This window comes from Lolium rigidum, chromosome 6 (genome assembly GCF_022539505.1).
Source record: "Lolium rigidum isolate FL_2022 chromosome 6, APGP_CSIRO_Lrig_0.1, whole genome shotgun sequence".
In the NCBI taxonomy this organism is placed as follows: domain Eukaryota; kingdom Viridiplantae; phylum Streptophyta; class Magnoliopsida; order Poales; family Poaceae; genus Lolium; species Lolium rigidum.
Window position 1 is genome coordinate 79,085,939 of NC_061513.1, and position 18,697 is coordinate 79,104,635.

At 43.3% G+C, this 18,697-nt stretch overlaps 1 protein-coding gene across 1 annotated transcript; it reads left to right on the plus strand.

The window, feature by feature from the left end:
• The first annotated feature begins 17,073 nt into the window (after nucleotides 1–17,073).
• On the plus strand, nucleotides 17,074–18,332 carry LOC124661566 (elicitor-responsive protein 1-like). Its single transcript, XM_047199430.1, has 5 exons — nucleotides 17,074–17,263; nucleotides 17,367–17,432; nucleotides 17,584–17,722; nucleotides 17,821–17,962; nucleotides 18,063–18,332. The coding sequence occupies exons 1-5, from the start codon at nucleotides 17,197–17,199 to the stop codon at nucleotides 18,114–18,116; spliced, it is 468 nt and encodes a 155-aa protein (XP_047055386.1). The 5' UTR covers nucleotides 17,074–17,196; the 3' UTR covers nucleotides 18,117–18,332.
• The last annotated feature ends 365 nt before the right edge of the window (nucleotides 18,333–18,697 follow it).

Consider the following 18,697-nt stretch of genomic DNA (forward strand, 5'->3'; position numbering starts at 1 on the left):
GGGAAGGACCATATGTTGTTGGGGAGGTGTACCGTTCAGGAGCAATTAAAATTAGTTCTCTCCAAGGAAATGCCACGCAAGTGGTGAATGGACAAAGACTCAAGCATTATATCTCAGGTGATTCTTATAATATAGATGTTGATGTTATTCGAGTGGAAACACAAGAGGCTTTCATCAAAGGTCAAATTGACAGTCCGCCAGAACTCGACTTTGAATAGGTAACAGTACAGGTAATAAAAAGTTCGCTTACTTTCCGAACAATGTTTTTGCTGTTTTTGGAAAATATGAAAAATTACGAGATCGAAACGGAGTGGAGGAGACGCACGAGGGCGTGCCCCCATAGGCCGGCGCGGCCAGGGCTTGGCCCGCGCCGCCCTATGAGCTGGCCTCCTCGTCGCTTCTTTCCGACTCTGGTTCGACCTGGTACTTTCCTTATGACATACAAATTCCTGCTATATAATCCCCCGGACCCCTGGAGGTCCGTATATCGTTTTCTCGACGCGTTTTGTTTCGAGTTGTTTCTGCCAGGATTTGCTTCGGATCTAGAGGTATCATGTCTTCGTCAGAAACTCCGAAGGACAGCTCCTGCAAGAACTTTGACAACTTGTACATAAACGAGCTGAGGATGCATCCCAAGGAGTTGCTGCTCGTTGATGGGGAGCTGCAGATCAAAGATGTCCAGGGTCCTAAAGGAGAAGGAAGCTTGGAAGACAGGATGGAGAAGCTAGAACAAGAGGTCTTCAACTACAAAAAGATGGCTGAGCGTGAGGTGGATATCTTCCACAAGATTGTGTCTGAACTCATTGTTGAACACGAGAAGGAAACTGCAAAGCTATGGGGCGACATCCTCTCACTTCACGACACCACCAACAAACTCCAAGCTCAACTCTATGACGTTCAGAATCAGAACTATGAGTATGAAAACAGGTTTAAACACATAAGCCATGCTGCTAGTTTCAGGATTCCCGAGACCAAGATGTCGTTTGTTGATGGAGAGCCTCTTCCTTGAAAGTCTGATGACGGGAATTCATCACCACCATCGCCAAAGGAGTAATTCATCATCGGTATTGGCATCCCCTTGGTTTGTTCCAAGCTTGGGGGAGTGCCGCGGTATCACATCATCACTACCTTTTACTTTTTACTATCGAGTAGTGTCATATCATGAGTAGGGAAGTTATCATATAAGATGGGTTGCAGTGTGGAAGTATCTCTCCTTTAGTCGGTTTTCTATGTATCCCTTGGTGTGAGTTATCGTTATGAAATATTAATGAGAAGTCTTATCATTTACATATTGCACACCTTATTTTAGTTTGCAATTTCTATTATATGATTGATCTTGATTTTAGTATTGGTACCACTTTGGGAGCATTGAGTAAATTTATTTGGTTTTGGAAAACTTAGCATTGGTCAATAGCAACAACACCTTGAGGTTTAAGTAGAAAAGAGAAATATATATAGTTGTTTCATTGTCTTCCTTTCTTGTTAGCTCATAGCTTATTATTCTGAAGTTAAAATTGTTTGTGCTTACAAGAAAGATGCATGATTGTTTCTATCACATGTATATTCGTTTGTTTCCCTCAACTTTCGTGCTTGCTAATTAACCTTGCTAGCCAAAGACCTGTACTGAGAGGGAATGCTTCTCGTGCATCCAAACCTCAACCCAAACCTATGCCATTTGTGTCCACCATATCTACCTACTACATGGTATTTCCTGCCATTCCAAGTAAATACTTCGTGTGCTACCTTTAAACAATTCAAAATTTATCATCTCTTATTTGTGTCAATGTTTTATGGCTCATGAGGAAGTATGTGGTGTTTTATCTTTCAATCTTGTTGGGCAACTTTCACCAATGGACTAGTGGCTTCATCCACTTATCCAATAATTTTGCAAAAAGAGTTGGCAATGGGGTTCCCAGCCCCGATTAATTAACCTTCATGATACTACAAATAGACACTCCTCCATGGTATGTGATTGTTGGACGGCACCCGAGGATTCGGTTAGCCATGGCTTGAGAAAGCAAAGGTTGGAAGGAGTGTCATCTAAATAAAACTAAAATAAAAAGGCACTCCTTCATGGTATGAGATTGTTGGCAGGCACCCGAGGATTCGGTTAGCCATGGTTTGTGAAAATAAGGTTGGAAGGGGTGCCACCCAAAATGAAAATGCCTTAATGGGAGCCGCTCTTCGAGAGTTTGTCTGGCAAGGGGGTTAGAGTACCCGCTACCAGTCGTTGACAACAACAAACACCTCTCAAAATATTACTTTTATTCTCTTTGTATGATTTCAAAACTGAAAAAGCTCTAGCACATGATTTAATCCCTGCTTCCCTCTGCGAAGGGCCTGTCTTTTACTTTATGTTGAGTCAGTAAGCCTATTTCCCTCCATCTCAAGCAAGCATTTGAGTTGTTGTGATCAAACCATTATATTGTGATTTGCTTCATCATGTCTTTTACTCTTCCTTGTTTAGTACAAGTTTTATCTGAATGAATATAGCTTTGAAAGTTATCAATGATCACTATGATTGAGTATGCAAGTTTACCATAAGCTTTAATATGAGAGCGCTGCTCAATAGATAAGTATAATTTGTTAACTGTTCTCTGACCAAGAACAAAGTTTGCCATCACCAATTATGATTCCTTATGCACCTTTATTTGTGATTACCTTCTACTTGTTTCAAGTTGAATTATATGAGGAAGTTGTTTACTAGAATGTCTTGTGTGAATGAATATGATGCTTCTTGTCCGTATTTTATTTATCGACTCTTCACTCCATAAACATGTGGTCTTGTTTACCGAGTTCAGTTTCGCTTGGGGACAAGCGAAGTCTAAGCTTGGGGGGAGTTGATACGTCCATTTTGCATCACTATTTTATATCATAATTTGCTGTTATTCGTTGATATATTTCATATTTGAAGAGGATACTTATGTTATTTCCTCTATTTTGCATGTTTCATGATTATTTGGGGATCGCGCACCGGAGCCAGGATTCTGCTGGAAAAAGCACCGTCAGAATGCAATATTTCGGAAGATCAACAGTTGACGGAAATTATATCAAAAATCCTATTTTTCCAGATGACGAAGGGAGCCAGAAGGGGAGCCGAGGGGACCCGAGGTGGGCCCACCCCATAGGCCGGCGCGGCCCAAGGCCTGGCCGCGCCGCCCTGTGAGGAGGGGGCCCACAGCCCCCTCTCGCCTCCTTTTCTTCGTGTACGCCTTCGTCCCGAAAACCTAAGCTCCAGGGGTACATCGCGAAGAGCCACAGCCGCCTCTGCGGGGCGGAGAACACCGGAGAGAAAAGAGCTCTCCGGCAGGCTGAGATCCGCCGGGGAAATTCCCTCCCGGAGGGGGAAATCGACGCCATCGTCACCGTCATCGAGCTGGACATCATCTCCATCACCATCATCATCATCTTCATCATCATCACCGCCGTCTCCACCGCTGCACGCCGTCACCGCTGTAATTTGGGTTTGATCTTGATTGTTTGATAGGGGAAACTCTCCCGGTGTTGATTTCTACTTGTTATTGATGCTATTGAGTCAAACCGTTGAACCAAGGTTTATGTTCAGATTGTTATTCATCATCATATCACCTCTGATCATGTTCCATATGATGTCTCGTGAGTAGTTCGTTTAGTTCTTGAGGACATGGGTGAAGTCTAGATGTTAGTAGTGAAGTATGGTTGAGTAATATTCAATGTTATGATATTTAAGTTGTGGTGTTATTCTTCTAGTGGTGTCGTGTGAACATCGACTACACGACACTTCACCTTTATGGGCCTAGGGGAATGCATCTTGTACTCGTTTGCCAATTGCGGGGTTGCCGGAGTGACGAAACCCGAGCCCCCGTTGGTATATCGATGCGGGAGGGATAGCAGGATCTCGAGTTTAAGGCTGTGGTTAGATTTATCTTAATTACTTTCTTGTAGTTGCGGATGCTTGCAAGGGGTATAATCACAAGTATGTATTAGTCCTAGGAAGGGCGGTACATTAGCATAGGTTCACCCACACAACACTTATCAAAACAATGAAGATTAATTAGCCGTATGTAGCGAAAGCACTAGACTAAAACCCCGTGTGTCCTCGAGAACGTTTGGTTATTATAAGTAAACAAACCGGCTTGTCCTTTGTGCTAAAAAGGATTGGGCCACTCGCTGCAATTATTACTCTCGCACTTTACTTACTCGTACTTTATTCATCTATTACATCAAAACCCCCTGAATACTTGTCTGTGAGCATTTACAGTGAATCCTTAATCGAAACTGCTTGTCAACACCTTCTGCTCCTCGTTGGGATCGACATTCTTACTTATCGAAGATACTACGATACACCCCCTATACTTGTGGGTCATCAAGGGGTTGGTCGCCAAGCCAGAGATCGAACCAGAAAGCAGTGCAGTTCCCATTGCCCAGGGAAATCTTGGAGATGGAGTGGAAATGAGCAAGTGAAAGATCGAGATGTCGCCTAGAGGGGGGGGTGAATAGGCAATTACAAACTCTTGCGGATTTTGTCTTGTAAGAATGCGGAATTAAACTATCGTTTAGTTTACAAGCACAAACCCTAAATATGCTAAGCTCAACTAAGTGTAACAATAGCAACTAGAGCTAAGCAAGATAGGCACAAGATATATGTAGCACAAGTGATAGCAAGATATATATATATACTTCAAGCACGATGGCTATCACAAGGAAAGTGAGCTCGGGTATAGAAATAACCGAGGCACGCAGAGACGAGGATGTATTCCCGTGTTCCCTTGCTTTGCAACAAGGTACGTCACGTTTGGAGGAGTGGAGGTCCCACAAAGGATTCCCCGCGCCACGAAGGCTCACCCTATTCTCCGAACCACACCCACGAAGGATAATGGCCCTTTCCTTATGGTTAGCTTTTCCTCCGCTCCGGAGATGGCAAGCTCCACAACCACTTCACAAGCTCCACGAAGGAGAAGCCCGGGCCCCTTCACAATCTTCCACGAAGAGATCACCGGGACACCAACCAAGCCAACTAGGAGTTCACCCTCCAAGAGTAACAAGCTCACGGTCTCTCACTCGAACAAATCGTGGTGGAGAGCTCAACACTATGCAATGATGCAAAGCAAGAACACCGGAGGTGTTCAAGTCCTTCACACTCAAATCCCACCAAAGCAACGAATGCTAGGATGAGATTGGAGAGGAAGAACAAGGGGAAAGTCAACCAAAGACTCCAAGATCTAGATCCCAAGAGATTCCCTCACTTAGAGAAGAAATGGTTTGGTGGAAGTGTAGATCTAGATCTCCTCTCTCAAATCCTCAAATATGAGCAAGAATGATTGGAGGAATCAAGGGGGAGAGCAAGTTCTTCAAATAGCAACAATGGAGGTGAGAGAATGGGAAGAACTAATTTGGCTCAAGGTGGAAGAAGCCTATTTATAGCTAAAGGGGAAAAATAGCTGTTGGGGGAAAAAGACAGAAAATCGGGCAGAAAAAACTAGACAGAAAACGGCCCAGCCGGCTGCCAGGCCGGCCGGCTGGATTTGGCGCTGACCAGCCCAGCTGGGGGTCCGGCCGGACCGGCCGAGCAACCGGACTGGGCAGCAGCTGCGCGGGCGGCAGGTAGGCAAGGGGCGCCCAGGCGCACGGGCTGCGCAGCGGTGGGCCGACGGGGCGGAGAGGCCCAGCCCCGGCCAGGGCGCGCGGGGGCGCGCAGGGGCACGCGGCCGCGTGGGCCGAACGGCGGGAAGGCGGCCCGGAGTGGGTTCCGGCCGGGCCGGGGAGGGCGCCGGGCAGGCCGGTCGGCGGACCGGGCCTGCTGCCGGTTACGGGCCCAACGCCCCTGGATGTGGCCCGGAAGGCACCAGCCGAAACCCCGGCGCGGACCGGGTGGGCCGGTGGCTGGTCCGGTCTGGCCGGCCGGTCCGCTGGCCTTTTTTTTCTTTTTCTCTTTATCATTTTCCCTTTTTCCTTTTTCTTTAATAACTAATGCTCCCGAACTCCGATTCGCATGAAACCAATTTTGTTTGGAAGATAACAACAAATGCTATCTTATAGAAAGTGAAAACCCAAGAATCTGTAGGAGGGGATTTTATCATGAATATAAAAGGTAGAACCTTATATCATGAATAACCGGTAAAATCACCCAACCTCGAAAACGCAATAGAAGATGCATGTGAACTCCGTTTTCGATGAACTTGGGCTTGTTGTAAAGCTAGCAACAAGCTCAAGAACCTCACACCGAGAAATACCAAGAAGCAATAAGAATATGCAACGCATGCAAGGATTGAGCTCCCTAAGACGATGTGATCAAGTTACCCAACCGAAAGCCCCTCTTAATAGTGCGGCTATCGTATAATCCGGTCTCCCATCAACCACCTCGAGACCGGTAAAAGGAAAACCTATCAAGGTCATACCTTTGCCTTGCGCATCCCGCTTGATCTTGATGATAACTCTTCAAGCTTTACTCAAGCCGGAATGCCTTACTTGATCAATGTTGCTTCGTGAAGACTCACAAATACTCCCCCATACACTATGATGGGAAAGCCCCATTGATGCACATCTTCACATGTCCATTATCACCAAATGGACGGCAAGCTTCAAGCATGTGATCCACTCAAGATGCTCATCTTGAACTTGCCCAACTCACTCCTTGTATCTTCTCATACTCACATAAGATAGAGCATGGCTAATATTGAGTTCCATATAAGAACTCCATCTTCATTTCTTCTTCTTGATCATATCACATATATATCTTCATACCGATGATCTTGATGCCAATACACAAGGTATACCTTTATCTTCATGGCATCCATACTTGAATCCAACACATGGAGAGCAAGTAGTACCTATGGAATATTCCTTCATATAAACTCAATGAAAACATTAGTCCATAGGGGTTGTCATTAATTACCAAAACCACACATAGGGGCAATGTACCCTTACAATCTCCCCCATTTTGGTAATTGATGACAACCACAATAAGAGGGTTTATATAATGAATATTAGTGACAAGTACGCAACTTATCCGAGAATAAGTTGTATACAAGAGGTTGTATTTGATATGGTCAAGTAACACAAAGCAACTAGTCCATATCAAAACCGGCTCTACTCACACAACTACAACAAATGCAATGGATGTGAGTAGAACCAATATATATAGAGAAAACTCCCCCACAATGTATGCACGTGTGATGAACATGAATTCATTACATACATTGTCAAGATTAACCTTTGGGATAGTTTCCACTATATATATACAACCATGCAAGACATATCAATATGGAATGCATGAGAGGCAAAACACTTAAGCACAAACCAAGCTTAAGTATAAAACCATTCCCTTAAACCCTCTAAACTTCTCCCCCATTGGCATCGATTGTCAAAATGGGTGAAAAATTTAGAAGACCAATATAATGTGAGTTCCTCCCCAAAGTGTGCACTTCTCATAATTTGAGTGGAATCAAGTGCACATATCCAATGATGAATACTTGAAGGAAGTCAAACTATATTGAGGATCAAAGATTGCAAAAAGATAACATGGTGAAATGAGCTTCAACAAGTAAAGCAAGCAATCAAAGATCCAATTGGACAAACAAAGATATCATGATAAGAGAAATATAGTGCTCTAAAAATAAGAAAGCTCCCCAAGGTTCGTGCACAATTTATAATGTTTGCATTTGAATACAATATGCACAAACATGGAATCCTCACTCCCTATATATCATTGAACACAACTAAGATAAAGAGAGTATGCTTATCAAGAACAACTTTAATCCAACAATTACGAGATATGAGTGCATGAAGAAAATAAATAAACCAAGCACTCATAAATTTTCTTTACCAACCCAAAAAAAAACAAAAGGGATAAAAGATGGTCGGCAAAGATCAAGGATATCAAGGTGATGGATTAACACTCTTATGTATATGAGTTTCTAAAATGGACAAAATGATCCATAAAGAAACATGCACACACAAGAGGTTAACAAAATAAATAGGACTAGATATCCAAGATGAAGTCATAAAATATACCAAAAGATGTTTGCTTAAGAAGCATATATAGCCTATGGCTCCAATTTTCACTTATGGTATATGAATGAACTTCAACCAAGTTAAACCTCAAAAACAACACAACTAACAATAAGGGAAGTAGAGCTAGTTGGAGTGTTTTGAGAAAGGCAACAAGTATCACAAATACGGATTTATTTCACAAATTCATCAATATTGCACACAAGAGCTCTTTGAGGAATTGATATGCAATAAATTGCTAGAGGGCATATTTGTGATAGGTGAATCATAAAATATGATATATATATATATATAAACTATCATATGCATCTTCTCAAATTACTCAAATGTTCAATAAGAAGTTTTACTTTAAAAGGGTTTTTCAAGAACCGCAATATTTTTCGAAATAAATAATTTCATGCCAAGATACAACCTACAAGAGGTTGGATGCTATATGAGAGTGCATGAATAAGATACTTGTTACCGAGATAGCAATGACTTGATATAGTAGATAAGAGTTCATTGATCATCCTAGCTTGACTCCAATTCTCATATGGTGATCACACCTTCCTTATAGATGAGACAAGCCTCCATTGCATCTCCAATGTACCTAAAACATTATTCAAGTACATCTTGGTACCCAAACTTATTGGGTCCAACATGGTTAGACTAACCACAATATATAGGACACACTCCATATAAACATGTGCATATTTAGATGAAGTTTGAATTTCATGCACATCTTAGCCATTTAGGATTTGATGGAGTATATCCTACATAATGGATCGAAAGAAAGCAAGCATGCTACAAGATAAACAAATTACATATAAGCATGCACCAAAACTTTTTAAAGATCCAAGAAAGATATACTTTGGACAAAACACCAAAGGAATTAAATAAGGCATAGAGGTGTCACAAAACAAATTTATTGTCCAAATTATATCTAAGAAGCAAATCACAAAAGATTTGTTCAACAAAGTTCAACAAATGAACTAAGAAGAGACCATTGAGCATAAATGATGAAATAAAGCAAACACGCTCAAAGATCTATCTCATTCAAGCAAATAAATCATGTAAGAAAGAATGAGATAGCAAACTCCCCAAAAGAGCAAGGTTCAAACAAAATAAACCAAACCCTATACACTTTTCACAATGGCACAATGTACCGTAAGGAAAAGGTTTGTCTTCCAAAACAAGAACTTGATATGAATCAAGAGAATTTATCAAAAGATTTTTCAAAGGGACAAGGAAGACACATGGGAGCAACAAAGATTTGTTGGAAATAAAATAAGGCAATAAGAAACAATCCAAGGTGAAGATGATCCAAAAATTCAACCACATACAAGGTTATCAATTGTCAAAGACAATGAGTATATTGGAAATAATTTCCGGTGGAGTATTGACAATGATAGTAAGGATCAACTTCACAATAAAAGGCATAGGATAAGTATATAGAATTATGCACTATGCACGAATGAAGATTCTTGATAACTTCAACTAGTCACACAATCACGCACGGCAATGATTAGAATAACTTGAAGCAAACGGTATCCCAAATAAGATATAGAGATATGTATTTGAGGAAAAACCGCACCAAGAATTTCATATTCAAACAAGAGCCCACAAGATGAGTAATAAAATATTTTTATTAGGAATGGAGCTTGTTTGAGCAAACATGCCACCTAGGAGCAAGATAATTAAGAGAATCAACACTAAGTGGCATAACCTCATATATTCACATTTTCTAGGCTTGTGATATGTACAAAACATATTACTCCCCCATAATGTGATAAAACATTTCTTCTAAACAAGAGGCAACTAAAATTCGACTAGAGATGATTAATGGATATTTAGAATTTGAATTTCTCATGAGTATGACACACCACATAGTGACTAGATAATCTTGCAATATCAATACTAAGTGGTGGTACCCATGTACACACATTATAAAGAAAGAGAGATGCACAAAGTATATCACTCCCCCAAAATGGGATGTTCCATTAATCACTTCAAAGAGAGCCAAATAAGATATCATTAAGATGCATTAGGCTCAAAACAATACACAAGTATATGATGAGTCAAACAAACATACTTGAATACACAAGATAGGCAAGTAAGACACAACACATACATACACATATTTGGTACAAAACCAAACATGCAAAGGGGCAAGTAACTTACAATAAACATGATGAGTTGAAGTATAAGTTACCGCAAGGAGGAACATTGGATATAAGATATAGATGATAATCCATATGACTTGGCTTGGTCAAAATATAATATATGAAGATCCCTTAATTCTTCATGAAGTAGCCAAGTCTCCAATGACCTCCATATACACCTATTGATCAAATTTGAGCTTGTTGGTCCCCAACCAAGTTGGGTCCTAAGAGGTTAGTCACAATAGGCTTGGCAACCCAAATGGTTCTTTTCTTGAAACCACTTTGAGTTCCAACAAACTTGGCAAACACATTGCCATCCTTATCCTTCCCTAGAGAATAATCATCATCAACAATTATAGGGTTAGATAAGGTACCACCTAAGCAAGAAGAAGCAAAGTGCCCCTTCTCACGACATAAGTAGCAAGTGTTCCCCTTTTTCTTATTTGTTGATTTCTTCTCTTGGGGAACCATATCTTGATTCTTCTTGGGAAGTAGCCTATCTTCAACTTGAGGTCGAGCATGAGCTTGACCTTGACCTTGTGGCCGTTTCCCTTGTTGTTTCTCACTCAAGTGCTTCTTCTTCAATGGGCATGATCTAACATGATGCCCTTCAACCTTGCACTTGAAGCAAACCAACTTGGCCGGATCATTGACTTTATCTTGGCCCTTCTTCTTCTTGTTCTTGCTCTTGGACTTGTTCTTGTTATTGGAGTTGAATCCAAGTCCACTCTTGTCATTGGGGGATTGTTGCACACTTAGCATCTTGTCAAGTGTGGATTTCCCTTCATGACGCTTTTCCAAGTCTTTCTTCAAAGAAAGGACTTGGGCCTCGAGCTCTTTTATTTCCTCTACATGGTTAGTAGAAATACAAGTACTAGAGGAAGTAGAAGCTTCATTGTTAGAGCAACAAGGCAAGGCAAGTAATCCAACACAAGGTGTATCGCTAGTTTGACTAGATGGATTACAAGGACTAGCACATGGCAATATAGCATTTGTAGTAGAGATTGTGCTAATGTCCACATGAGGCTCACAAGATGTTACCTTAGTGATGCTAGCCTCATGAGCTAACTTTAGCCCATCATAGGAAATTAGAAGGTCATCATGAGAGCCCGAGAGCTTTTTATGACTTTCTTCCAATTCCCTATAATTGCTAGTTAGCAACTCAAGTTGAGCCCTCAACTCAACATTCTCCTTTAAGATAGATGCTTCACAAGAATTAGAGTTAGTATCACAAGCATCAATAATAGTTTTCTCATTTTCATGCACATAAGATTCCATTTCTTGCTTAAGACCATGAGTTATGCACCTTTCGTCTTTCAGCTCTTGTCTAAGGAGATTGAATCTCCGTTGCTCATTTTCAATATGAGATTCCAACTCCTCAATGGACTCAATTTTTTCTTTGAGTGTGTCCATCAAGTAATCGAATTTGACAAGAGCATTACCACGAAGAGTGCATCTAACATTAAAGAGTTCCTTAAGCCTAGCAACTTCTTCTTGTTCATCATCATCACTCTCATCATTAGAAGATGTGTTGGGATTCAAGGTAGGAGTTACCTTTGGTCCCTTTGCCATAAGGCACATGTGCATACCGGAGGATGACGATGAAGATGTTTCGGAATCTTCATTCATGAGAGTCTTATGCCTCATATATTGTTCAATTTCCTCTACATTGTTAGACAACAAGCAACTAGAGGAAATAGAGGCATTTTGTTCATGGCAAGAAGACAAAGTAAGCATATCATCATGGGATTTATGCAAGCAATTTACACATGATATGCAAGGACTATCAACACAAGCATGTAGATTGTTTTTAGTGCTATATGTGTTCAAGTCCAAAGAAGAAACATTGCAATGGGATATAGATGAAGAATCATCACTATTGAGCACAATATCATCATTGCAATTTTCCTCACCACTTACCATATCATTACCTCGTGTCTTTCTACACGTTGGTGAAGTGGAAGAAGATGAGAACTCATCATGGCCGGAGGTGGAAGCAACTTGGAGCTCTTCATGATGTGAAGGGGAAGAGAGCTCCTCGGAGTCACCACCAACCAAATGAGAAGTGGATCCACCAAACATTTCCTTAAGCTTGATCCACATCTCATGAGACGATTTTCGCTTTATTTTTATCAAGAACCTACGAAAATCGGGTCTCAAGGAGAATAAAAGCTTATTAGATACTTGAGCTTCAAGATGTAAGTTTTTCTCATCCTCTAAAGATAGATTTTGAGAATCCATCGGAGGAGAAAAACCGACATCTAGAAATTGCTCTATATGTGGACACAAGGTCCGAAGATTACAAAGCAAGCAATTTCGCCACAAAAGATAATTTGTGCCATTAAAGACAATTGTGTCATTGTGCACTATACTAGCCGACATCTTTACTCTCAAGGCGGTGAAGCCTTACACAAGGAGAGACCTTGCTCTGATACCAATTGAAAGATCGAGATGTCGCCTAGAGGGGGGGGGGGGTGAATAGGCAATTACAAACTCTTGCGGATTTTGTCTTGTAAGAATGCGGGATTAAACTATCGTTTAGTTTACAAGCACAAACCCTAAATATGCTAAGCTCAACTAAGTGTAACAATAGAAACTAGAGCTAAGCAAGATAGGCACAAGATATATGTAGCACAAGTGATAGCAAGATATATATATATACTTCAAGCACGATGGCTATCACAAGGAAATAGAGCTCGGGTATAGAAATAACCGAGGCACGCGGAGACGAGGATGTATTCCCGTGTTCCCTTGCTTTGCAACAAGGTACGTCACGTTTGGAGGAGTGGAGGTCCCACGAAGGATTCCCCGCGCCACGAAGGCTCACCCTATTCTCCGAACCACACCCACGAAGGATAATGGCCCTTTCCTTATGGTTAGCTTTTCCTCCGCTCCGGAGATGGCAAGCTCCACAACCACTTCACAAGCTCCACGAAGGAGAAGCCCGGGCCCCTTCACAATCTTCCACGAAGAGATCACCGGGACACCAACCAAGCCAACTAGGAGGTCACCCTCCAAGAGTAACAAGCTCACGGTCTCTCACTCGAACAAATCGTGGTGGAGAGCTCAACACTATGCAATGATGCAAAGCAAGAACACCGGAGGTGTTCAAGTCCTTCACACTCAAATCCCACCAAAGCAACGAATGCTAGGATGAGATTGGAGAGGAAGAACAAGGGGGAAAGTCAACCAAAGACTCCAAGATCTAGATCCCAAGAGATTCCCTCACTTAGAGAAGAAATGGTTTGGTGGAAGTGTAGATCTAGATCTCCTCTCTCAAATCCTCAAATATGAGCAAGAATGATTGGAGGAATCAAGGGGAGAGCAAGTTCTTCAAATAGCAACAATGGAGGTGAGAGAATGGGAAGAACTAATTTGGCTCAAGGTGGAAGAAGCCTATTTATAGCTAAAGGGGAAAAATAGCTGTTGGGGGAAAAAGACAGAAAATCGGGCAGAAAAAACTAGACAGAAAACGGCCCAGCCGGCTGCCAGGCCGGCCGGCTGCCAGGCCGGCCGGCTGGATTTGGCGCTGACCAGCCCAGCTGGGGGTCCGGCCGGACCGGCCCAGCAACCGGACTGGGCAGCAGCTGCGCGGGCGGCAGGTAGGCAAGGGGCGCCCAGGCGCACGGGCTGCGCAGCGGTGGGCCGACGGGGCGGAGAGGCCCAGCCCGGCCAGGGCGCGCGGGGGCGCGTGGGCTGCGCAGGGGCACGCGGCCGCGTGGGCTGAACGGCGGGAAGGCGGCCCGGAGTGGGTTCCGGCCGGGCCGGGGAGGGCGCCGGGCAGGCCGGTCGGCGGACCGGGCCTGCTGCCGGTTACGGGCCCAACGCCCCTGGATGTGGCCCGGAAGGCACCAGCCGAAACCCCGGCGCGGACCGGGTGGGCCGGTGGCTGGTCCGGTCTGGCCGGCCGGTCCGCTGGCCTTTTTTTTCTTTTTCTCTTTATCATTTTTCCCTTTTTCCTTTTTCTTTAATAACTAATGCTCCCGAACTCCGATTCGCATGAAACCAATTTTGTTTGGAAGATAACAACAAATGCTATCTTATAGAAAGTGAAAACCCAAGAATCTGTAGGAGGGGATTTTATCATGAATATAAAAGGTAGAACCTTATATCATGAATAACCGGTAAAATCACCCAACCTCGAAAACGCAATAGAAGATGCATGTGAACTCCGTTTTCGATGAACTTGGGCTTGTTGTAAAGCTAGCAACAAGCTCAAGAACCTCACACCGAGAAATACCAAGAAGCAATAAGAATATGCAACGCATGCAAGGATTGAGCTCCCTAAGACGATGTGATCAAGTTACCCAACCGAAAGCCCCTCTTAATAGTGCGGCTATCTATCCTATAATCCGGTCTCCCATCAACCACCTCGAGACCGGTAAAAGGAAAACCTATCAAGGTCATACCTTTGCCTTGCGCATCCCGCTTGATCTTGATGATAACTCTTCAAGCTTTACTCAAGCCGGAATGCCTTACTTGATCAATGTTGCTTCGTGAAGACTCACAAATACTCCCCCATACACTATGATGGGAAAGCCCCATTGATGCACATCTCCACATGTCCATTATCACCAAATGGACGGCAAGCTTCAAGCATGTGATCCACTCAAGATGCTCATCTTGAACTTGCCCAACTCACTCCTTGTATCTTCTCATACTCACATAAGATAGAGCATGGCTAATATTGAGTTCCATATAAGAACTCCATCTTCATTTCTTCTTCTTGATCATATCACATATATATCTTCATACCGATGATCTTGATGCCAATACACAAGGTATACCTTTATCTTCATGGCATCCATACTTGAATCCAACACATGGAGAGCAAGTAGTACCTATGGAATATTCCTTCATATAAACTCAATGAAAACATTAGTCCATAGGGGTTGTCATTAATTACCAAAACCACACATAGGGGCAATGTACCCTTACAGCAAGCCCTAGCACAATATCTTTCCAGATGGGAGTGTCGAGGTGATGGCGCCCCCCAGATCGCGTGGGCCGTGCCAGCCGTACATGCGCTGAAACAAGGAGGCCCAGGGGCCGAGGTGTCAGAGTGAAGTTTTGTGAGGAATTTTGCAAAGAGGGCCGAATTTTTGGTAGGGGGGAAATGACCCCAAGCCCCCCAAATTGTTTTGGGACGCAAACGTCATCCCATGGCACTTTACATTGGCCGCCGTTGCAGGTTTCCTCACCCGTCCAAAAAAAGGCGCAACGTCTTTTGTGGATAGCCTCAATAACACCTGCAGGGAGGAGCCCCGCGCTCATGGCATGGAAGAGCATAGAAGTGAGGACATAGTTGACCAGGATCAAGCGGCCGCCAATGGAAAGACTGAGACCTCGCCAATCGGAAAGTCGCATGTTGCTCTTAGTCATGATGGGGGCGAAGTCCCCAAAGCGCAGCTTGTAGGGGGAGCGGGAGGATGCCTTGGTAAGTTTGGGGAAAGGTAGAAACCTCGCAGCCGAAGGTGGAGGCCATAGAGATGGAAGAGGTGGGGTCTATTTTGATGGGGACAAAGATGCTTTTATGAAAGTTGATGGCGAGCCCCGTACCAACCGAGAAGTCATCAAGTACCTTCTTGGCAACATGCTCCTAAACCGCATGGATGATTATGAGGGTGTCATCGGCGTACTGAAGGACGGGGCAGGCCAGGTCGTCAATCAACGTTGTTAATCACCCTGGTTGTATAGGTAGCAGAGCATAGTTTGCTAGATCTATATGGTCAGTCATTTAAATAGGTTTTATCTTATACTCGCCACGTAGTGTTGCTAATATATTTGGTAACTAGGTAAATAAGATGAATGATATATATAAAATACTTATTAGGGTGGAAATGCTCGCTATTATTTAATCGCTCTAGCTACGTAGAAATAAAAAGGTTTTTAATGATAAAAAATGTTCTCGCTTGCAGGTTATCTATCTACCAATGCACTGCTTTGCTTCGCCAATTGTCGTCTCTTCATTGTGTGGAGAATCGTGATCTATTTATGGGGTGTTTAAACGGTTGAAGGACATGAAAAGGGAATTTTTTGCCAACATAGGTGGTAGTGTAATCTGTGGATTGAACATCCACCACTCTACACGATCATACTGATTTTGAATTGATTACGTGTATTGTAGGCTGCCAAGTGGGGCGGGATGCGGGATCACTTTTTGCACTACCCATGCTTTAAATCCTCTTCAATTTCCACCTATATTTGCTCTATTTTTTGTTTTGCGGGATTCAGCATGTCTGCTTGCGGACGCCGTTCTGCAACCCTAGTGTATTGCATCCGTTATATTTTACCTTTTGTATCGGTGAATGTTGGGTGTTTGTACAGCTATGTGAATCTTAGTTATCAAAAAACGAATGTAATGCTTAAATTTTTTAAAAAAATAAAAATGCCCGTTATCGAAAATAAGGTAGCAGAGGCTAGAAGGAAGATGCAGATAAGAAATGCACGATAGAAAAGACGATAATATGTACGGATTAATTAATTGATAACCGATTTTAGTTGGAAATTGGAATCACTCCGATGTTCTTGCTAGCGGAGACTAGTTCAACTATAACCGTCGAGCGGCCAAATGGTATTGGTAGGTAAAGCCGTTTCCAAGGGAATCGTTGGAGAACGGCTAAAGCAGAAGCCCGTTTCCAGGAAGACGTTATAAACTGCAGGAGCACGGCAGTACAGAGAAGTGAGAGAGCTACTCATCCAGAACAGAAACGGTGAAATTTCCACCTTCTTTTCGTGCGCAAAGGGAATGTCAGAAGGAGGTTGCAAGGAAGGGGAAGCCTGAACCGGTCCTAGCAGAAGTCTAAAAAGGGGTACAAGATTTATGGCGTTAGCGACCGCTCCAAAGTTTTGACTTGTTATTATAGAACGGCCACCCAGGGAAGTAGATGCACATAAATACGCAGCCCCGGCCGGCTGTGGTATCTCAATTCCAAACGCGAACTGATTCAGAGCACGGCGGAGAGACCCGGACGAAAGAAAGTAAAAGAGAAAACAGAGCGGCCGGCCGGAAGATAGAGGAAGAGAAGATATTGGTTGGGTTGTCGGCGAGATCAAGAGACAGACGATGGGGCGTGGTCTTCTGGAGGTGCATCTCGTCGACGCCAAGGGCCTCGGCGGCACCGATTTCCTAGGTGAGTCCGTCGAACTACCAGCACGCATGTTCTTGGTTTGGCTTCGGTTTGCTCCCTTCTTGTGGCAGGAGATTCATCGATCTGGATTTACCTGTACTTGCAGGGAAGATAGACCCGTATGTGATCGTGCAGTACCGGAGCCAGGAGCGCAAGACCAGCACCGCCCGAGGTTCGTAGTGCTTCCACAGCTCTCTGGTTCTGAATCCTCATACAGAAATTGTTTTCCTGATTTCTATCTATGATTAACTTTGTCAATCGACGAGGAACAGCCATTATCTGTGATCTTCCCTAAACGAACCAACCGTGTTGTTGTAATGCAGATGCGGGGAGGAACCCGAGCTGGAACGAGGTGCTCAAATTCCAGATCAGCTCCACGGCGGCCAACGTGCAGCACAAGCTCCTCCTCCGGATCATGGACCACGACAACTTCTCCAGCGACGACTTCCTTGGCCAAGCAACGTGAGCACTCTATACTCCTACAGCTGTTGATCGATCCAGCCACAAAATCAGAAGAACGAAAGCAAAATCTGAATATCTAATATCTGTGGTCGATGCAGGATCAATGTAACTGATGTGATCAGCATAGGGATGGAGAAAGGCAACTCGGAGATGAGCCCGGCCAAGTACAGCGTGGTCACCGCGGACAACTCGTACCGCGGCGCCATCAAAGTTGGCATCACCTTCACTGCCGCCACAGAGGTAATTTAAGAACTGCACCAATAATTTTTGTGTACACTTCGATTGATTCAATACCCGTGGGACTGTGAGTTTTGATTCGTCGTTTGATGAACATTACCAGGTGGAAGAAGATGGGGTTCAAGTTGGAGGCTGGATGCACAGCTATCGTGATTAGAAGAAGATGTGATATCCGATCGCGCTACGTACAGTACAGTAGCATTTTTAGTGTTGAATGTTGCAAGCAGCTAAGCATGCTGCTAGCTATGATCGATGTGATTCCAGGTGTATGCACGTCGCATTTGTAGCTGTTTAGATGTATATATAGCTGGAAGTCAGAGCAGCTTAGAGTCGCCATGTCCGTTAAATATTGATTATGATTCTTTTGAAACTACTAGAGGATTTTGTCCATTGCTGAATGCTTGGTGATGCTAAAAAAAGGGGCGTTTTCATGAATAGCATTCCCTAATAACAAAATCATTTTGCACGAACGAGTGCCGCATGTGGTCAGCTGCCGCCGCATTATCTGACGATGATTGAGGAAGTTCCATGCGGCGCTGGAACAGATAGACCCATCCCGCACGGCTGCACTCCTAGCGACTAGCGAGGCCGTTCAGAAAACAAGAATAAACAGGAGAAAATCCCTTAATTGACAAATGTGATCAAATGTGATTCCATATTTGGTTTTAATTTGTCCCCCTTTTTTTTGATATTAATTTGTCCCCTTTTTTACACTTGTCCTATTTGTTTCTTCCAATA